Source organism: Aquarana catesbeiana, linkage group LG05, assembly GCF_042186555.1.
Source record: "Aquarana catesbeiana isolate 2022-GZ linkage group LG05, ASM4218655v1, whole genome shotgun sequence".
Taxonomy (NCBI): domain Eukaryota; kingdom Metazoa; phylum Chordata; class Amphibia; order Anura; family Ranidae; genus Aquarana; species Aquarana catesbeiana.
Genome location: NC_133328.1, coordinates 120,678,252 through 120,697,499, shown reverse-complemented (window position 1 = coordinate 120,697,499; position 19,248 = coordinate 120,678,252). Strand labels below are relative to the sequence as shown.

The following is a 19,248-nucleotide window of genomic DNA, read 5'->3' as shown; positions in this document are numbered from 1 at the left end:
CAATGAGTTGTAATAAATAAAGTTGTATGTCTTTTAATCATACCCTGTAGCCACACAACCTTTAACACCCGTAAAGCTGGCCATATGCTAGAAGAATTTCATTCAAAATGTTACTTTTTAAGAACATTTGTTTGATTTCTTATTTGTTGGTGAAGTCAAATCGGCATTTGTTTTCAACTGCAGTGACAAGAATTGTACTTAAGAAGAGAGTAACGTTCTATTGCAGAGGTCTTCAAACTTTCTAAGCAAAGGGCCAGTTTACTGTGCTTCGTTTTTTAATGGAGCGGGACTGTGTCCAGTGGAAACAATGCACCATCTTTGGTATTAGGGGACATTTGTGGAATAGTTTCCCATCGTTGCTGTCAGTGGAATTAATAGTGCCCCATCATTGGTGTCAGTGGAAGGAATAGTGCCCCATTATTGGTGTCAGTGGAAGGAATAGTGCCCCATTATTGGTGTCAGTGGAAGGAATGGTGCCCCATTGCTGGTGTCAGTGGAAGGAATAGTGCCCCATTATTGGTGTCAATGGGAGGAACAGTACCCCATTGTTGGTGTGAGTGGAAGGAATAACATCTCAAGGGCCGGATAAAGGCAAGCAAAGAGCCACATCCGGCCCCAGGCCACAGTTTGGAGACCACTGTTCTAATACAACAAATCCGATTTTCATCAAAATAGAAAAAATCCCACCCTTGACAAAAGGAGTGGAAAGGGTAAACTATGGACTTTTTCTAGTGCGTAAGGATACAGACTAAAATATTAATACCAAATGTTATTCACCACATAAGTTAAAATACATTAGTACATTATAATAAAAACAATTATAACATTTCTATTTCATTTAGAGCCCACTTCCTTAGGAGGACTTCAAGGGAAAAAAAACCTGGTGTTGGATGTCCTCCCTCCCCTATTTTTTCTCCATGCATGATCACTCTCTGGGTTGAATCTGCAATCCCAGTGAGTGCAATGGAACCTGGTATGCATAATTTTGGTGACATATTGGTTTTTGTATAAATCAAAATGTTAAGCTGACAAATATTGTTATATTGTGTATGACATTTTCTGATATTTGTAATTACTATTGTAGATGGCTACTTCTTGAAGTTTTCCTGAGTAGGCTTTTCCCACGAATCATAAAATGAACATAAACCAGATACCAAAAGAAAAAGTGCCAGAAACCAGCACATAAATATGTGTAAAGAAACAGCCCAATTATTGTCTAAGATGACATAAGAGGATAAAATAATGATGAAGCGTAAATATGCTAGGCCTAGTGACAAGTAACCAAACATTTATTGATGCTACAGTAGATCCATATACAGTACTTTAGCACAGGAAGTACAGGAGTAGATAGAATAAGTATAAAAAGTTTGTTCATGAACATTTTACACAGTCCTTGGAAATGTCTCAAGTGGTACCATTTGGAAGCACCTGGATTTATTTGATTATTTATTGATCCACGCAACATGGGCCGGGGGAAATATGAAGCCAATGGAGAAGGAACTCAATCACAAAGTAGATAATCATACGGCCCAACACACTGCACACAGTGGATAGAACTAGAAGTCCCGATGTCCCATTGGCATATTTTGAACTATTTAGGTGTGACACCTATGTATAGAGGTCAGGTGTAAGTAATAGTTTAGCTTACATTGTTGGTCAGTGGTAGAAAAATAAGCAATATAAATGATGTCTGTGGAAGTATAAATAAGTTCCAATGTGAGTGTCATTGGGTATTAAAAAAGAAAGTCCCTTTGTTGTAGTCAGTGGGTGCAAAAATAAGTTCCATCACTAGTGACAGTGGGAGAAAAAAAACCCCATCATTAGTGTAATCGTAAAAAAAAAAACAGGATTAGACCTAATCATTGATGTCAGTAGAAGTGAAAATAAGTCTCATAGTTGGTGTGAGTGGGAGCAGAATTAAACTTCAATGTTAAAGCGGGGGTCCACCTATCTATCGTTTTTTTGTTTTGTTTTTTGAGTTCATTCACAAACTTTTCTTCTCAGCATTACATACTCGCATATTGTGTGTAATATGTCCGCCTGTGTCAGATTTCGTCGGAAAGAATAACTTATATTATTCACTGCAGGCGGTTTCCATCTTCATTGTGGGCATTTGAAGCCCACAAGCATTTATTTCCTGGATGCGGTGAATGCTGTGCTCCCAGCATTCACCGCTCGTTCCCGCACATGCTCAGTGGCATCCTGGGAAGCCTGAGACTAGCTCCCAGGAGTCTGAGAGAGGCTAGAAACACGCCTGCTCCCACGGGAGGAGAACCAGGAAGTGCAAAGAAGAATAGAAAAATAAAAAGGTAATTACGGCGATTTAAATTTTTTTAAACGGCATGTCAGCATCTAGGCAAGGAAGTGAATACATACAGATATTGTTCAAAATTTGGGTGGAACCCCGCTTTAAGCTGGGCAGTTCCAAATTTGATCTTCAAAGGTCGATCTGTGTGTTGCCCTTCCTGTTGATAGATCAACTTCTATTGAACGTACAAAAAATACTCTGTTGGTCAGTGGCTGCAGCCCATCAGCTGCAAAGGCTTATCAGTGTATTCAAACAGTAGAGGAGCCCTGTGAATGAAGGAACCTGGTTTTTTTTTTTTTGTTCAGCCCACTGGCTGAATAAAAAAAAAAAAAAATATGTGTCCAGCTTTACTATCAGTGGAAGCAAAAATAAGTCCCATTATCAGTATCAGTAAAAGCAAAATCAAACAACCCTAGGTCTCAGTGCAAGCAAGAATAAGTCCCATTGTTGCCTCCTTGTTCTGTGGTTACACACTCTCCACTGCTGTTGCTGCTTTATCACTCTTATGCCCCGTACACACGATCGGACTTTCCGACAACAAAACCGTGGAATTTTGTTCAAAGGATGTTGGCTCCAACTTCTCTTGCATACACACGGTCACACAAATGTTGGCCAACAATTATGAACGTGGGAATGTGGTGACGTACAAGACATATGACAAGCTGAGAAAAAGGAAGTTCAATAGCCAGTGCGGCTCCTTCTGCTTGATTCCGAGCATGCGTGAACTTTTGTGCGTCGGACTTGTGTACACACGATCGGAAATTCCTACAAAAAAGTTTTGTTGGCGGGAAATTTGAGAACCTGCTAGCCAACATTTGTTGGCGGAAAGTCCGACAACAAATGTTCGATGGAGCAGATACACAGTCGGACTTTCAGCCAACAAGCTCACATCCAACATTTGTTGTCGGAAAATCCGATTGTGTGTACGGGGCATAAGACGTGTCAAAGTAAAAGTTTACTTTGTTGGGCAGGAAAGCAGTTCATAAACTTGCTGAATTTTTTGCATAATTGCAATCACCGTACAGCAAACGGTAGTCAGAGAAGCCAGCTGAAAATGGTTGGAGCAAGACGATATAGTCATATGCATACTGTCACTGTATATCAATTTTTGTTAGTTTCCTGGCTCCAGTATAACTAATGGTGTAAAAATTAACAGCAATTTCATTCCGTACACCTTGACAGATTGTCTGTGCCACCTGTTCATATGTCAGCATGACTGATAGCAGCTCAGTGAAATATAGATGAGGGCAAGGAAGTCAGAGTTTGAGTATTCCCAGCATTTCAGGAGGTATGTTCTGTTTCAGATGCTGCTGTATGCATTGACATACCTCCTTACACCATGTCTGTCTGGACAGTATGGTCACCTGCTGACTTGGCACCGTCCACTTAACTCTTCAATAAGACAAAAAAGTTGAATCCAACACAATTTTACTTCAGCTAATTGCAGTACAAAGGATGTTTTTCCAGTCTTTGAAGTGTAAGAAGACAATGACTACTAAATACTAAACCCAATCTCTGACTAAAGGGACATGGAAGAAGAGAGGAGGATCTAGCTGGGGCTAAATTAAAGCAGAACTCCGGGATTTTCAAAAAATTCCCCATTAGTACACCCCCCCTCGTCCTAAAACCACACACATGTCAGGGACCACCAGTGCCGCATGTCAGGGACCACCAGTGCCGCATGTCAGGGACCACCAGTGCCGCATGTCAGGGACCACCAGTGCCGCATGTCAGGGACCACCAGTGCTGCATGTCAGGGACCACCAGTGCAGCTTATCAGTGACCACCAGTGCCGCATGTCAGGGACCACCAGTGCCGCATGTCAGGGACCACCAGTGCCGCATGTCAGGGACCACCAGTGCCGCATGTCAGGGACCACCAGTACGGCTTGTCAGGGACCACCAGTACGGCTTGTCAGGGACCACCAGTGCCACATGTCAGTGACCACCAGTACGGCTTGTCAGGGACCACCAGTGCCACATGTCAGGGACTACCAGTGCAACACTAAACAGTTATTACATTTGTGAAATTTCTTACCGTTTAAGAGAGATGTCTGATTGAATTTGCAGGAAGTCAGCTCTGTGATTCAAAAAATGCAGCCAGTACTCTGCCAGGGAGGATCTCTTAGAACAGTGATTGCATCATATCCTCTTCTCTCTCTCTCTAAACTGTAATTAGACTACATTTCCCATGAATCCTTGGGATTGCAATGAATGTGGGATTTATACTAGGCCTGTACATGTAAATGTGAACAAGCCCACTTCAACATAAATCACACCCCTCATTCTGCAGGCAGCAAGCCATGCTACTCTGTAACACACGGTATGATAATGCAAAGCATTTTAATATAATATAAATTGAATCCATTTAATAAATACATTTAAATGAATTAAATTAATACATAAATGCAAACCAGTGCAACTTGTTAGTGACCACCAGTGACGGATGTCAGGGACCACCAATGCCGCATGTCAGGGACCACCAGTGCCGCATGTCAGGGACCAGCAGTACTGCATGTCAGGGACCACCAGTGCCGCATGTCAGGGACCACCAGTACGGCTTGTCAGGGACCACCAGTGCCGCATGTCAGGGACCACCAGTGCGCATGTCAGGGACCACCAGTGCTGCATGTCAGAGACCACCAGTGCCGCATGTCAGGGACCACCAGTGCCGCATGTCAGGGACCACCAGTGCCGCATGTCAGGGACCACCAGTGCCGCATGTCAGGGACCACCAGTGCCGCATGTCAGTGACCACCAGTACTGCATGTCAGGGACCACCAGTGCCGCATGTCAGTGACCACCAGTACGGCTTGTCAGGGACCACCAGTGCCACATGTCAGGGACCACCAGTGCCGCATGTCAGGGACCACCAGTGCTGCATGTCAGAGACCACCAGTGCCGCATGTCAGGGACCACCAGTGCAGCTTATCAGTGACCACCAGTGCCGCATGTCAGTGACCACCAGTACAGCTTGTCAGGGACCACTAGTGCCGCATGTCAGGGACCACCAGTGCCGCATGTCAGGGACCACCAGTGCCGCATGTCAGTGACCACCAGTACGGCTTGTCAGGGACCACCAGTGCCACATGTCGGACCACCAGTGCCGCATGTCAGGGACCACCAGTGCAGCTTATCAGTGACCACCATTGCCGCATGTCAGGGACCACCAGTGCCGTATGTCAGGGACCACCAGTACCGCATGTCAGGGACCACCAGTGCAGCTTATTAGTGACCACCAGTGCTGCATGTCAGGGACCACCAGTGCTGCATGTCAGTGACCACCAGTACAGCTTGTCAGGGACCACCAGTGCCGCATGTCAGTGACCACCAGTACGGCTTGTCAGGGACCACCAGTGCCACATGTCAGGGACCACCAGTGCCGCATGTCAGGGACCACCAGTGCCGCATGTCAGGGACCACCAGTGCAGCTTATCAGTGACCACCAGTGCCGCATGTCAGTGACCACCAGTACGGCTTGTCAGGGACCACTAGTGCCACATGTCAGGGACCACTAGTGCCGCATGTCAGGGACCACCAGTGCCGCATGTCAGGGACCACCAGTGCCGCATGTCAGGGACCACCAGTGCCGCATGTCAGGGACCACCAGTGCCGCATGTCAGGGACCACCAGTGCCGCATGTCAGGGACCACCAGTGCGGCTTGTCAGGGACCACCAGTACGGCTTGTCAGGGACCACCAGTGCCGCATGTCAGGGACCACCAGTGCCGCATGTCAGGGACCACCAGTGCCGCATGTCATGGACCACCAGTGCTGCATGTCAGAGACCACCAGTGCTGCATGTCAGAGACCACCAGTGCCGCATGTCAGGGACCACCAGTGCCGCATGTCAGGGACCACCAGTGCCGCATGTCAGGGACCACCAGTGCCGCATGTCAGGGACCACCGGTACGGTTTGTCAGGGACCACCAGTGCCACATGTCAGGGACTACCAGTGCCGCATGTCATGGACCACCAGTGCCGCATGTCAGGGACCACCAGTGCCGCATGTCAGGGACCACCAGTGCCGCATGTCAGGGACCACCAGTGCCGCATGTCAGGGACCACCAGTGCCGTATGTCAGGGACCACCAGTGCCGCATGTCAGTGACCACCAGTACGGCTTGTCAGGGACCACCAGTGCCACATGTCAGGGACCACCAGTGCCGCATGTCAGGGACCACCAGTGCCGCATGTCAGTGACCACCAGTGCTGCATGTCAGAGACCACCAGTGCCGCATGTCAGGGACCACCAGTGCCGCATGTCAGGGACCACCAGTGCCGCATGTCAGTGACCACCAGTACTGCATGTCAGGGACCACCAGTGCCGCATGTCAGGGACCACCAGTACAGCTTGTCAGGGACCACCAGTGCCGCATGTCAGGGACCACCAGTGCCGCATGTCAGGGACCACCAGTGCCGCATGTCAGGGACCACCAGTGCTGCATGTCAGAGACCACCAGTGCCACATGTCAGGGACCACCAGTGCAGCTTATCAGTGACCACCAGTGCCGCATGTCAGGGACCACCAGTGCCGTATGTCAGGGACCACCAGTGCCGTATGTCAGGGACCACCAGTACCGCATGTCAGGGACCACCAGTACCGCATGTCAGGGACCACCAGTACCGCATGTCAGGGACCACCAGTGCAGCTTATTAGTGACCACCAGTGCTGCATGTCAGGGACCACCAGTGCCGCATGTCAGGGACCACCAGTGCAGCTCATCAGTGACCACCAGTGCCACATGTCAGGGACCACCAGTGCAGCTTATCAGTGACCACCAGTGCCGCATGTCAGGGACCACCAGTGCCGTATGTCAGGGACCACCAGTGCCGTATGTCAGGGACCACCAGTACCGCATGTCAGGGACCACCAGTACCGCATGTCAGGGACCACCAGTACCGCATGTCAGGGACCACCAGTGCAGCTTATTAGTGACCACCAGTGCTGCATGTCAGGGACCACCAGTGCCGCATGTCAGGGACCACCAGTGCAGCTCATTAGTGACCACCAGTGCCACATGTCAGGGACCACCAGTGCAGCTTACCAGTGTCCACCAGTGCATGTCAGAGACCACCAGTGCCGCATGTCGGGGACCACCAGTTCTACATGTCAGGGACCACCAGTGCTGCATGTCAGTGACCACCAGTACCTGTCACAGCCAGAGATCCCCGCTGTGTCATCCAGCAATTTGTGATAATGATCCTCTGCGCAGAGATGGCGGGCTGGTCGCGGGGGCAGAGTGGAGGTGGAGTGGGGGCAGCACTGGCAGGGAGCAGAGTATACCAGGAGTAGCTGTGTCCAGCTGCAAGGGTTTGAAGGAGCAGAGATCAGGAGACAGGGTGTACCAAGAAAATTGTTATTGGTCCGCAGTGACAGATGGAGCATAACAGGTAAGTTCTAACAGCCAGGAGCCACAGGTGGAGCATAAAACGAACAACTGCTACAGACTGTCTGGACCAGGTGACGGCAGCGGGAGGCATGAAAACTGTAAGGCACAACAGGACAGGCTTCTGGATAAATGTAAGGACTTGGCATCACATGAACAAACATTGCGCAAGCATCTAACCACAGAGTATGCCTGCTGTTTAAGGTTGCAGTCACATGACACATTTAGGTGGAGTGTAGCACGGTGCAGCGGGAATAACACACTCAGTCCCAGTGCAAGGAAAGTCCTTGTACTGAAATAATGCAAAGACAGTCCACAAGTAATCTGGTGAGAAGGCAGCCCAACCGGGAACACTCACAGTTTTAATAGAGAGAGAGAATGCAGACTGATAGCGTCTGTAGAGAATACAAACTGATAGCGTCTGTAGAGAATACAAACTGATAGCGTCTGTAGAGAATACAAACTGATAGCGTCTGTAGAGAATACAGACTGATAGCGTCTGTAGAGAAGGGAAGAATGCAGCCTAGCTGTCTTGTGCCCAAGCAGGTAGGTGTCCGGAGAAGTTGCGAGCCCTAAGCTTTCCCTCTTCGTCAGGAACCATTCTCTGTCGCTAGTTCTGTTCCTACCAGGCGGGGTACCTAACCCTACTCTACCAACTCGCAAATGTGTGCCACACCTGGGAGCCAGGGCCTTAAATAGGCTTTGCCTTACCAGAATGACATGAGGAGGTAGTTTCCAATTCAATGCTTCCCCAGTGACCCAGGAAACCATAGAGGAACTACGTTCCTCTTGACTTCCTCTCCAACTGCAGTGCAGAAGAGCACCACCTACAGTGGGGAAAGCAGACCGCACCTGCCTACACACAGATGCTCAAGATTGGCCATGGCTGTGACGCCTGGGCTAAAACCCAGAGGTGCATGTAGCCACACATGCTAGGAGATACGCTGCTGGAGCTGAGCATGTAAATAACCACTACATTAGCAGAAGATTTCTGAGATAAATTTAAACTTGCTCATGAGTCCTAGCTGTGAGACGCACAAAGAGACAGTAAAATATGTTTTGAAATAGAAAGACTTGTAAGTTTGCCGAAAGAAGTACGTCACGCATACCCTGTGCCCAGCAATAAAGGATAATGGCCATCCAATTTGGAATGCTTAAGAAAAAGATGTTATTGTTTTATTTTGGGCTGAGCTTGGCACTTGATTTCAGAGAAATGCCACATTGCCTGCCACTGGGACCTGGCACTGAGAACATAGGAGGTTTCTGTGTTACTATTGGAAATTTTGATGAGAAGGGTAGATGGGGGTAAAATACAGTTATCACAATGTGCCAGAGCACTGCAGTGCTATTAATTTTGAATGGCACCCCAATGCACTACAACAACATATGTGCACTGCAATGTAGTGCAGCACAATACAACATGTGCAATGTAAAAACATAATTTTAAATGCTATCTACTGGAGTGCGTCACAATACACATCAACACATGAAAATGCTTTGTGGTGTGACTGATCCTTTAACCTGAAAAACAACTTGTTATTCTGTTTAACCTTGTGATCAAGGCACTATTGCCAGACAACACATCCAGATCCTGCACTCCCTATGACCTCTGTGCCATACAGAAGAGCCTGATTGGTTCAGAGTGTAGGCAGGTGGTAGAGCAGGTTCCATTTAAGGTCTACCCTGCCCCTGGGAGAAGGTTAGGAGTTTAGGTAAGACCAAGGAGGGAGGTGGATAAGACTGGAGAGGAAAGAGAAAAGGCAACATCTAGCAGCTGTGCTCCTTTTCTTCCCCCTTCGGGGGGGAGGACAGGGTGCCTCGGGGTTCCCCACCATAGCCCCAAATGAGAAGGAAAGCTCCAGCGGGTCAGTTCAGGCATAGAGGTAGACCTTGGGAGTTGGTTCACCCATCGGTTTCTCCCCTCCTAGCCCAGGCAGAGAAGAGTAGCAGAGCTTCAGGGAGTGAGTAGCCTTTTGCAGAAGATGCGAGCAGCCTCTGGCAGGGTCTAATATCAACTGTTCCTCACATTTTGCTTAAGAACTGTGTTGGGGTCTGCGACCCAGACAGAGCCATGTATTCATTGAGGCTTCTCAGTGAAAGAATATTAACCACATCCAACATTGTGGTGCCTTTATTCAGTTGTCATGCTGCTCTAAATAAAGTGAAAGAGTGCTACCGGTGTCTCCTGGCCTGGCAGACCTGGAAAAGGTAGGCCAGCGAAGGAAACTCCTGGGAGTAAGGGGATGAAGCTGTACAGCCAGGAGGGTGGAAAGGGTGTCAGTCCCTGACCACCACCCATACTTTTGGGAGAGTTCTGGGCAAAGCTTTCATATTGCCCTGAAATTCACTTTATGTTGGGGGTCGGCTCGTCTGCTCGCTATGGCCATGCGCTAAGCAGCCTGCCACCCGCCAACAAGACAGCTGCCCCTCTATCTCTCAGTTTGAATATGAATGTGCAGGGATTACACCAACTTCACTGCAGGCTGCTGAAGACAGATTGCATCCAGGGATGCTTTGTACATGGCTTTTTGCCTACCCTGTGATTCCTCCCACAGGAATCTACAAACGGCCCTAATCCCAAGTGTGAATGGGGCCCAATGCAGTCACCACATATAAGGACTAAGCTGCAAAATATTACATTTTTGTTTTGGGTTTAAACACACTTCAGTATTTAATAAAGTAATAGCAGCAATTTAAAAAAGAAAAACAAAAAATAATTGTAGCATATGCCTTTAGAACAGGCATTTTCTTATTTCTTATTAATGGATTGAAAAGTATGTTTGTGTGTACACACTGCTGTCCATTGAAGTAATTGCAATGACATTACCTGTTACTGTATAATTGTTAAAGTACAGCAAGTGACACATTAGAATGGTGGAGGTGTGGCTGGCTGTAACCTAGGTGCATGTGCTGCTCTGTTAGCGTGTGTATCTCAGTAGGTATTCTCAGCATGGAAACAGCCCTGACCAGTCTCCTTACAATAACCAGCTAAACTATGAGGCATGGCAGTGCAGTACGATCTGTCCCATTACTACCGGCAGACAGAGGGTGCACAGGACCTTTCCCCAACCCTGCAGTCATCTGAACTCCTGACACCCCAACAGACTCCTCAACGATGTACAGTGTCACCTGAAAGGTAAGGTGTGCGTATATAGTATGTTCTCTCAATCAACTATTTGCCATCTTAATTTCTATAAAAAACATATTGGTTTTACAGTTTATAAACTCTGATCTTGGATTTGTGCGTGAGACAAATAAATGTCTGGTTTCACAAAGAGGAATATTTGCCATATGTTATTATATTACAATATTCACTCTATTTTGTGTACCTATTTTTGTAGTGATGTGTGTATTAGCCCTCGTTCACATTGACTGTGGCTTTATAATTGTGCAATGCGACTTCGGGTGTGACTTTGAAGACATCTGTGCAGCTTCATGCACAGATATCTGGTCAAGTTGCACTCAAAATGGCCAAAAGTAGTGCATGTACTACTTTTTCAAATCGATGCGGCACTGCAAAGTCAGCTTTGCACCGATTTGAACAGAGCGATTGCCGTAAATACAATCGGATGACAATCGCATGACAAGTCGCTCCAATGTGTCGCTCCAATGTGAATGGTGGCAATGGGGCTACAAGTAGGAAAAAAGAAAATGGGGGAAAAATGGACTGTTGTCCTTAACCACTTACAGACCACCCGCCGTCATTATACGGTGGCACCTTGAAGTGGAATATTGGGTTGATGGCAGCAGCTAGCTGCCATCACCCTGGTATCCACTTCTTCCGTGGGCAGTCCGCTTTCAGATAAAAGTGGTCTCAGCGGCGGATTCACTGCAAACTCACTTTTATCTGTGGCGGGAGAGGGCCCCCCTCCCGCCGCGCTCCGGTGCCCTCCGCCGCCTACCGGAGCCACTAGCAGCGGCTGAGGCATTCAGATCCTGTCCCCTCTGTGGTATGGAGTGAGGGGAAGATGGCCCTCACCCATATCCATACCATTGCAGGGCGGAAGTGACATCAAAACGTCACTTCCACCCATAGCTCTTAAAGGGACATTTTTTTTTTCATTTTAGTGTAAATATGAGATATGAGATCTTTTTGACCCCAGATCTCATATTTAAGAGGTCCTGTCATGCATTTTTTCTAATACAAGGGATGTTTACATTCCTTGTAATAGGAATAAAAGTGACACATTTTTTTTAAAAAAGAACAGTGTAAAAATAAAAAATAAAAAGTAAAAAAAAAAATTAAACATTTTTTAACGTTCCCCTTCTTGCCGAGCTTGCACGCAGAAGCGAACGCATACATGAGTAGCGCCGCATAGGAAAACGGCGTTCAAACCACACATGTGAGGTATCTCCACAATTGTTAGAGCGAGAGTAATAATTCTGGCCCTAGACCTCCTCTGTAACTCAAAACATGCAACCTGTAGAATGTTTTAAACTTCGCATATGGAGATTTTTTAATAAACGTCTGTCGCCAATTTTATAGCGTGACATGTTGGGTATCAATTTACTCGGCGTAACATCATCTTTCACAATATAAAAAAAAAATTGGGCTAACTTTACTGTTGCCTTTTTTTTTAAATTTTTAAAAAAGTGTGTTTTTTCCCAAAAAAGTGCGCTTGTAAGACCGCCGTGCAAATACGGTGTAACAAAAAGTATTGCAATGGCCTCCATTTTATTCTCTAAGGTTTTAGAAAAAAAAATATATAATGTTTGGGGGTTCTAAGTAATTTTCTAGCAAAAAAATTATTTTAACTTGTAAACAACAAGTTTGAAAAATAGGCCCGGTCTTAAAGTGGATAAAGACCAAACTGATTCTTTGCTATAATTTCTTAGAAAATAAAAGATGTAATCTGAATAATCAATATGAGCAGCAGTTCACTTTTAATCATATTTTTTTGTAATAGCCACTTAAGACCTCATATATTTAATGAGTTCATAGCAACCTCTACTTAAAACTTAAAGTGATTCTAAAGGTTTGTATTTTTTTAAATTATATTTACCTGCTCTTTGCAGGGATTTTGCAGAGATCAGCCCTGATCCTCTTCTTCTCGGGTCCTCCGCCGACACTCCTGGCTCCACCTCCTAGACCAGTGCCCCCAATAGCAAGCCCTTGCTATGGGGGCACTGATGCGTGCTCGCTCCAGAGCCCCACTCTGTGCGTCCATAAGATATCCCCTCCCCTGCTCTCTCTTTTCATTGGCTCAACGACTGTGATTGACAGCAGTGAGAATCAATGGCTCCTGCGGTTGATGTGTGTTAGCCAATGAGGAGAGAGAGACCCGGTACAGCTGAGGCTCCCATGCACATCACTAAATAGATAGGCGGCTCAGGTGAGTATTGGGGGGGGATGTGGTTGAGCAGCACACAGAAGGGTTTTTTTTACCTTCCTGCATAGAATGAACAAAGGTAAAAAAACCTTCAGCCTTACAACCACTTTAATGTAAATCTGTGCATAGGAATAGAGGAATAACCTCTATTAACTTATTTTTAGTTGTGCATGCTCCAGGACTGTCTTCCTTCTCCTAGCTTTACTACCTGTAAAGCGTGTAAGTAAGGATGAGTGTCTATTTAAATGCAGCTTTAAGGCCTCTTTCGCATGGCCGTTTACATGTAGTCACCAGATTCCAGCTGCAAGAATCAGTGGATTCTTGGGGCTGGAATGACTGGGGCATGCAAATAGCAGCGGACATCCCTGTCTGCGGTTAGAGAAAGATGTCCAAGCCTTGATGCTGCTGACTGCATCCAGACTTAGACAACCTTCCCTAACCACAAGTAACTGCTCCATGTGCGGCATGTGAACAGCGGCTATTTACATGCCCTGGTCATTGCAGCTGCAAGAATCCGCTGATCCTGTGGCTGCATATAAAACAGACATGTGAAAGATGCCTAAGGTTTGATTGTTACTTAAAACCCTTAACTATTTTCTGAAAGCAGAGACCATGTAGGATAAAAGGGTGTCAGATGCATTTTTTATGTATTGATAGTTGCTACTGTTTATCAAATCTATATATTTGTTTAAAAAATAAATGTAAATTAATTTTAGTGCACATAAACACACTATCATACCTGCTTTTTTTTATTAAAGTATAAAAGGCAAGATTGCCTCAGATAAATAGATACCAAATATGTCAGGCCTCACGCATCTATGAAATGGCAAAAAAATACCAAAATTGTCTATAGGTGACGCTTTGCAAGCCTTTACACCTCCTCAGTTTATTGTCAACAGTGAATGAAAGCCCTAGAATTATTGCTCTCACTCTGGTATCTATGTGGCACAATTGTCATTTTCATACATGTGCCCATGCAACACGCATGTTTTCTGTTCATACTGTATGTGTGTGATGTGTGTGCGGGGTGGGGGAGGGGAGGGGCGGGAACTTTCAATATTTTAGAAAATGTTTTTGTTTTTTCTTTATTAATTATTTTATTGAACTTTCATTTTTTAAATGTTATTTCTTTTTTTTACTACCTCAATTTATTGCTATCACAAGGGGGCTCATAAGCCCCTAGGTGACTGGTTCCTGAGAGTGGATGTCCTGGCAAAAAGTGGATAGGGAAAGGTAAAGGAAAGATAAACTTTGAATTACAAATACGTGTGGCATTCCACACGAAACAGATGGTAAATGCAATAAAGCAAATGACATTACATCCTAACTGCCTAGCTATCTAATATTATACTATACGATAAGTAATAGAAAATATTGTTAGTAAACCAATTTAAGGCACTGTCTCTCCTCAGCCGAGGAAGACGGAAGTATAGAAACACACACTAGTGATTGACTATTCAAAACTAATAGAAAATGAACATTACTGTACAAAAATTTGAGGTATTGTCTCTCCTTAGCCAAGGAAGACGCAGCATATATATATATTTTGAAATGTTGTCTATATTCAGCCGAGAAGACAATTATTGTCACTATCTGTTACATAAAAAAAAAAATATCTATATATACATATTTAGAACATTGCCTACTCTCAGCTGAGGAAGACAAAAATGTATAAGGTAAACTCACATTAGCATATCTTAATATACTTTACTCTTTAGCAATTTACTGTACACTAGCAAACTTTCCTACATGAGGAAAAAGCTCCACTCCCTAGAGAGTAACACGTTCTCCCAGAAAGTATATATACCGCATACCTAAAGTATTAAATTCATAAACATATCACTATGAAGATAAAGGCTTTACTGCTCACCCAGATTGGCTCCTTTGCTGCCATCTGGTGACAATAAAACAGGAAAAAGTTCACTTGGATATACTTTATAGTCCATGTAGTATAGGTTCCAGATGTACGTTTTCCCCCGGCACAAAAGCACCCCCTACCTGACTACCCAACTAGATTATCATATTGTCTCTGCAACCCCAGAGTCCAATAAGCACAGGCTTAAAAAAAATGCCAAGTGCACCAACACAAAGTCATTATTTGAGGGTTCATACTGCCTCTGTATCCCCAGAGTTCACTAGGCACAAACTTTAGTGTGAACATTCTTGCTGGCTCTGTCACACCAAAGTCCAACAGGTATTTTCCTTGTTTTTTTTAGCATCGCAAGCTTCACAATAAAGATAACAACTTTTCCCTAGTCACCGATTCCAGGGACCAAAGACACTTCAGTAGTAGCGGACACTTCAGCAGACAAAACAACCGTGGCAGCAAACACAGGAGCTGATTCCGGAGCCCCAGTAGCAACACACTTGCCCCAATCCACTTGCAACACCCATGGTGATTCCCTGCAGTGGCCGCAGGTGATCCAGGGCCAGATATTTGTAGCCAGTCCTGAGCACTTTGAACATAGCAGCCCAATCGCTTTGTAGCCTCCCACTCTGTAGAGAGCCAGGTTACCTTTGGGGATGAAACGCACTCCAGTGTCGGTAATAGCTTCTTTCAGCCTGACAGGCCAAGGGCCGATACCTGGTGCAAAGACGTTCCAGTCAGCGGTGAAAACTCTAAGGTACGTCTAAAACAAGGCTCTAGCAATGGCTCGGTTTGGATGATCCTCAATTTGGAGATCATCCAAAATACCTAATATACGTGGTTTAGGGTCCGTCGGTACATTGACCTGGAAAACTCTATTAACAGTAGTCAGAACACCTGTCCAATATAAATGCAGCTTGGGACAGCGTCATAGCAAATGAATAAGATGCCCATGGTCCCTCAGACATCTGGGACAGTCCATATCTGGTCTCACCCCCATCCTGAACAGTCTAGATGTGTAAAGTGTACCCTCAGTACAATGTATAGCTAAGAAAGGCATTGAGCCACATTCAGAGAGCACATCTGGACAGCCTGTAGGGCCACCTCCCACTGTTTAGTCCTCAAAGGAGCTTACATATCTCTCCCACTTGCTCACCACCCTCAGAGGGACTTCCAGCATTCCTAGCAGCAAATCTGAGTGGCTGAGAAAGGTATGTTATTCATAACCTGAATTCACTGTAGCTCATCATACTAGTGTCAAAGGCAACAGCGCCACCTACTGACAAAAAGGGAGAAGCCACAGCTGAACAGGATTAGGAGAGAAACCATTTGACCTATAAACACTACAAATTAGCCAGGCTAGCTACCACCCAGCATAACTAAATTTACCTGTAACCCTATTTTAGGACGAGGGTGTTACACTAAGGTATAACTATGCACTTATCCTCCCTGCAATGTCCACAACTAGCTGTAGATCCTGCCAGTGCAGTTCACCTAATGCAGCTTTCTGTGATGGTGTGGCAACAATGCTGCACTGCTCCTGAATTCAGAGCAGAGTTGCCACTTTCATGTAGACTGTGCCTGCTTGCACTACAGTGGGATGAAAAAATATAGCAATGGGCGTGGCTAGCAGGATTGTCACTGCTGATTCACAAGCCTGTAGCTTGTGTAGTTAGCACTTGACCACACCTAGTCCTGCGGCCTGCCCACTGCTTGATGGATTGATAGTACTGCCTCTGTTGCTCAATCCCTCCCACTGTGAGCTGCAGTGTCTGGAAGCGTGAGTGAGAGAAACACAAATTAAGGAGGATTTGGCTGTCAGGGAAGGTAAAGGAAGTTTATTGTTTGCTTTATAAGTTTAGTGCATCACATGGTTTGGTTCTTGTTTAGACTGTTATACAGGAGCTTTTAACTGTTCATTCATACCTCATTAAATGTAATTTTTAAATGCAAGCAGAGTAAACACAAGAATTTGACTTGGTATCAGTTTTCTGCAGTCCACTGTACAGCAGAGTTCAGAACTGAACTCCCGGCTAAAGCTGATTTCTTTTGCCCAACTTTAAGGCTGAACAAAAGAAATTGAACAGATTCCCCCATCTATGCTATAGAGCATGGATGGATACATTTCCCTGCTTGGCTTTAGAATACTGACAGTCAACACTTGCACCTGGATTCAGGAGAGATGAAGGCTGTGTGCAGCACTGGACTGTACACCATCTGGAAGCAGAAGGGATAAAGGTTGTGTGCGGCATTAGGCTGTGGACCCCCTGGGTGCAGGAGAGAAGAAGACAGTGTGCGGCACTAGACTGCGGACTACCTGGGTGCAGAAGAGAAAAAGGCACTGTGCAGCTCTAGGCTGCGGACCACCTAGGTGTAGAAGAGAAGAAGGCAGTGTGCAGCACTAGGCTAAGGACCAGCTGGGTGCAAGAGAGAAGATGGCAGTGTGTGGCACTAGGCTGTGGACCAGCTGGGTGCAAGAGAGAAGGCAGTGTGCGGCACTAGGCTGTGGACCACCTAGGTGTAGGAGAGAAGAAGGCAGTGTGCAGCACTAGGCTGCGGACCACCTGGGTGCAAGAGAGAAGGCAGTGTGCGGCACTATGCTGTGGACCACCTAGGTGTAAGAGAGAAGAAGGCAGTATACAGCACTAGGCTGTGGGTCTCCTGGATGCACAAGAGAAGAAGGCAGTGAGTATGTATTTTTCTTTCTCTGCAGGTGTTTTTTTTCCAATGTGAAGAGATTGTGACATCATCATCATGCCTCATCCAATCAAAGAATGCCTTGTATTATTTGAACAAAAAAATTAAGACATTCTGGTTACACAATATGGTTACAATGCAAAAGCACACTGGACCCAGAAAACTGCTGCTATTTGTGGCCTTTATGGGGATAGCTCAGGTATGAGACATGTACTCACATTGGTCCAAGCTGGGCCAATGTAACTATGCAATAGAATTCATACCTTAACTTCAGCTTTAAACGAGACCTTATTCTAAAATGCAAGGTTCACTTATTTAATAGTGGACAATCCCCCCCCCCCCCCCCCCTCAAAATTGGAAATCTCCATCTTTCACCTGTAGGGAAAAAAAATAAACACCTGCAGAAAACATTCAAGAATATACTTACTGTAAACCTGGCTACTGCCCGTGACACCTAGATGACGGTGATGCCATGACCACCCAGCTTTAATATTTGTGCACACGGTGCTTGCCAAAAAAGTAGCAACATTACATTATGCCTTTTCATTCCTTTTGTTTTGTTCTGTATCCATTATGCATTTGTCATTCCAGTTCAAAGCCACACTAAGCAATAACTAATCCAAGCATTAAAGTGTGTTTAATTTTTTGACCCATTAAAGCATATAGAATAGCTAAATCAATTATGACCACATACGTCTGCTTTGTTATGATTTAGGTGCGGAGAGAGATTAAACTGCCTTTGAACATGAGAGTTTTGAAATACACTCTTTAAAGCAAGAGATTAGTTTGCAGTTTAGTGCAATACACTTGAATGTCACTGTGAATGATTTATAAGTAAACCCAGCAGGCTCAGTTGTCACCCAACAAACCTGTGATTTGATACTATTGTAAAAAGGTAGAGATGAGAAGCAGTAACCACACAACCATTTCTTCACAAGCGTCTAGCTCATGTTCTAAGCCTTGACCCTTCCTGACACACTACTTTTTAAAATATGGTTTCAAAAATAGATTGTTTTTGTATTAGATCAGAGTTCTAACAACCAAAAGAAGGAAATACAGTAAATATTTCAAATTTGCATAACACCAAATTCACTGCTATATCTGTTGTAATAAAATCAAATGAATTATTTCTCTTTTATATATGAACATGATAGGTATGCCTTTAGCTACTTAGTTATAACCTATGATTTTATTCTTTTATTCTCTTCAAAACAATCCCATTTTAGTACTGCTGTAACACAATTCTAATAAAACCAAACTGAAGTTCATTCATTCTGAAGCCAATAAAGATTTTAGTGACATGCTCCTGCCTGTCACCCCCTGAGTTCAATGGGGGACCTCTCCAAACTGAGACAGGTAGAATCATCGTGTGCAGTGAACAGTTGGAATCAGTAGAAGATCTTTTTGACACCAAATGATCATATCCTGGCTACAGCGTTAAAGTGGTTGCAAAAGCACAAGGTTTTTTTTACTTTAATGCACTCTATACATGAAGGTAAAAAACCTTGTGCATGCAGCAGCACCCCCAGCCCAAACCCCCAAAACTAACTTGAGCCCCATCTCGATCCAGCAATGTGCACAAGAGCCTTGGCTTTCCTGGGTCTCTCCCTGCTCATTGGCTGAGACAGCAGTGGTAGCCATTGACTCCCGCTACTGTCA

At 45.3% G+C, this 19,248-nt stretch overlaps 1 protein-coding gene and 1 long non-coding RNA gene across 2 annotated transcripts in view; one reads left to right on the top strand and one right to left on the bottom strand.

Moving 5' to 3' along the window:
- Window positions 1-8,482, bottom strand: part of LOC141144435 (uncharacterized) — a 36,762-nt gene extending 28,280 nt beyond the window's left edge. Inside the window, exon 1 of the long non-coding RNA XR_012244406.1 lies at window positions 8,407-8,482. This is a non-coding gene — a long non-coding RNA (uncharacterized lncRNA). The remainder of the gene's footprint in view (window positions 1-8,406) is intronic.
- Window positions 8,483-10,553: 2,071 nt separating this feature from the next.
- The window catches only part of SPMIP4 (sperm microtubule inner protein 4), an 86,508-nt gene continuing 77,813 nt past the window's right edge, over window positions 10,554-19,248 (top strand). Inside the window, exon 1 of the mRNA XM_073630129.1 lies at window positions 10,554-10,831. Coding sequence (XP_073486230.1) covers window positions 10,698-10,831 — 134 coding nt within the window. The 5' untranslated portion in view covers window positions 10,554-10,697. The remainder of the gene's footprint in view (window positions 10,832-19,248) is intronic.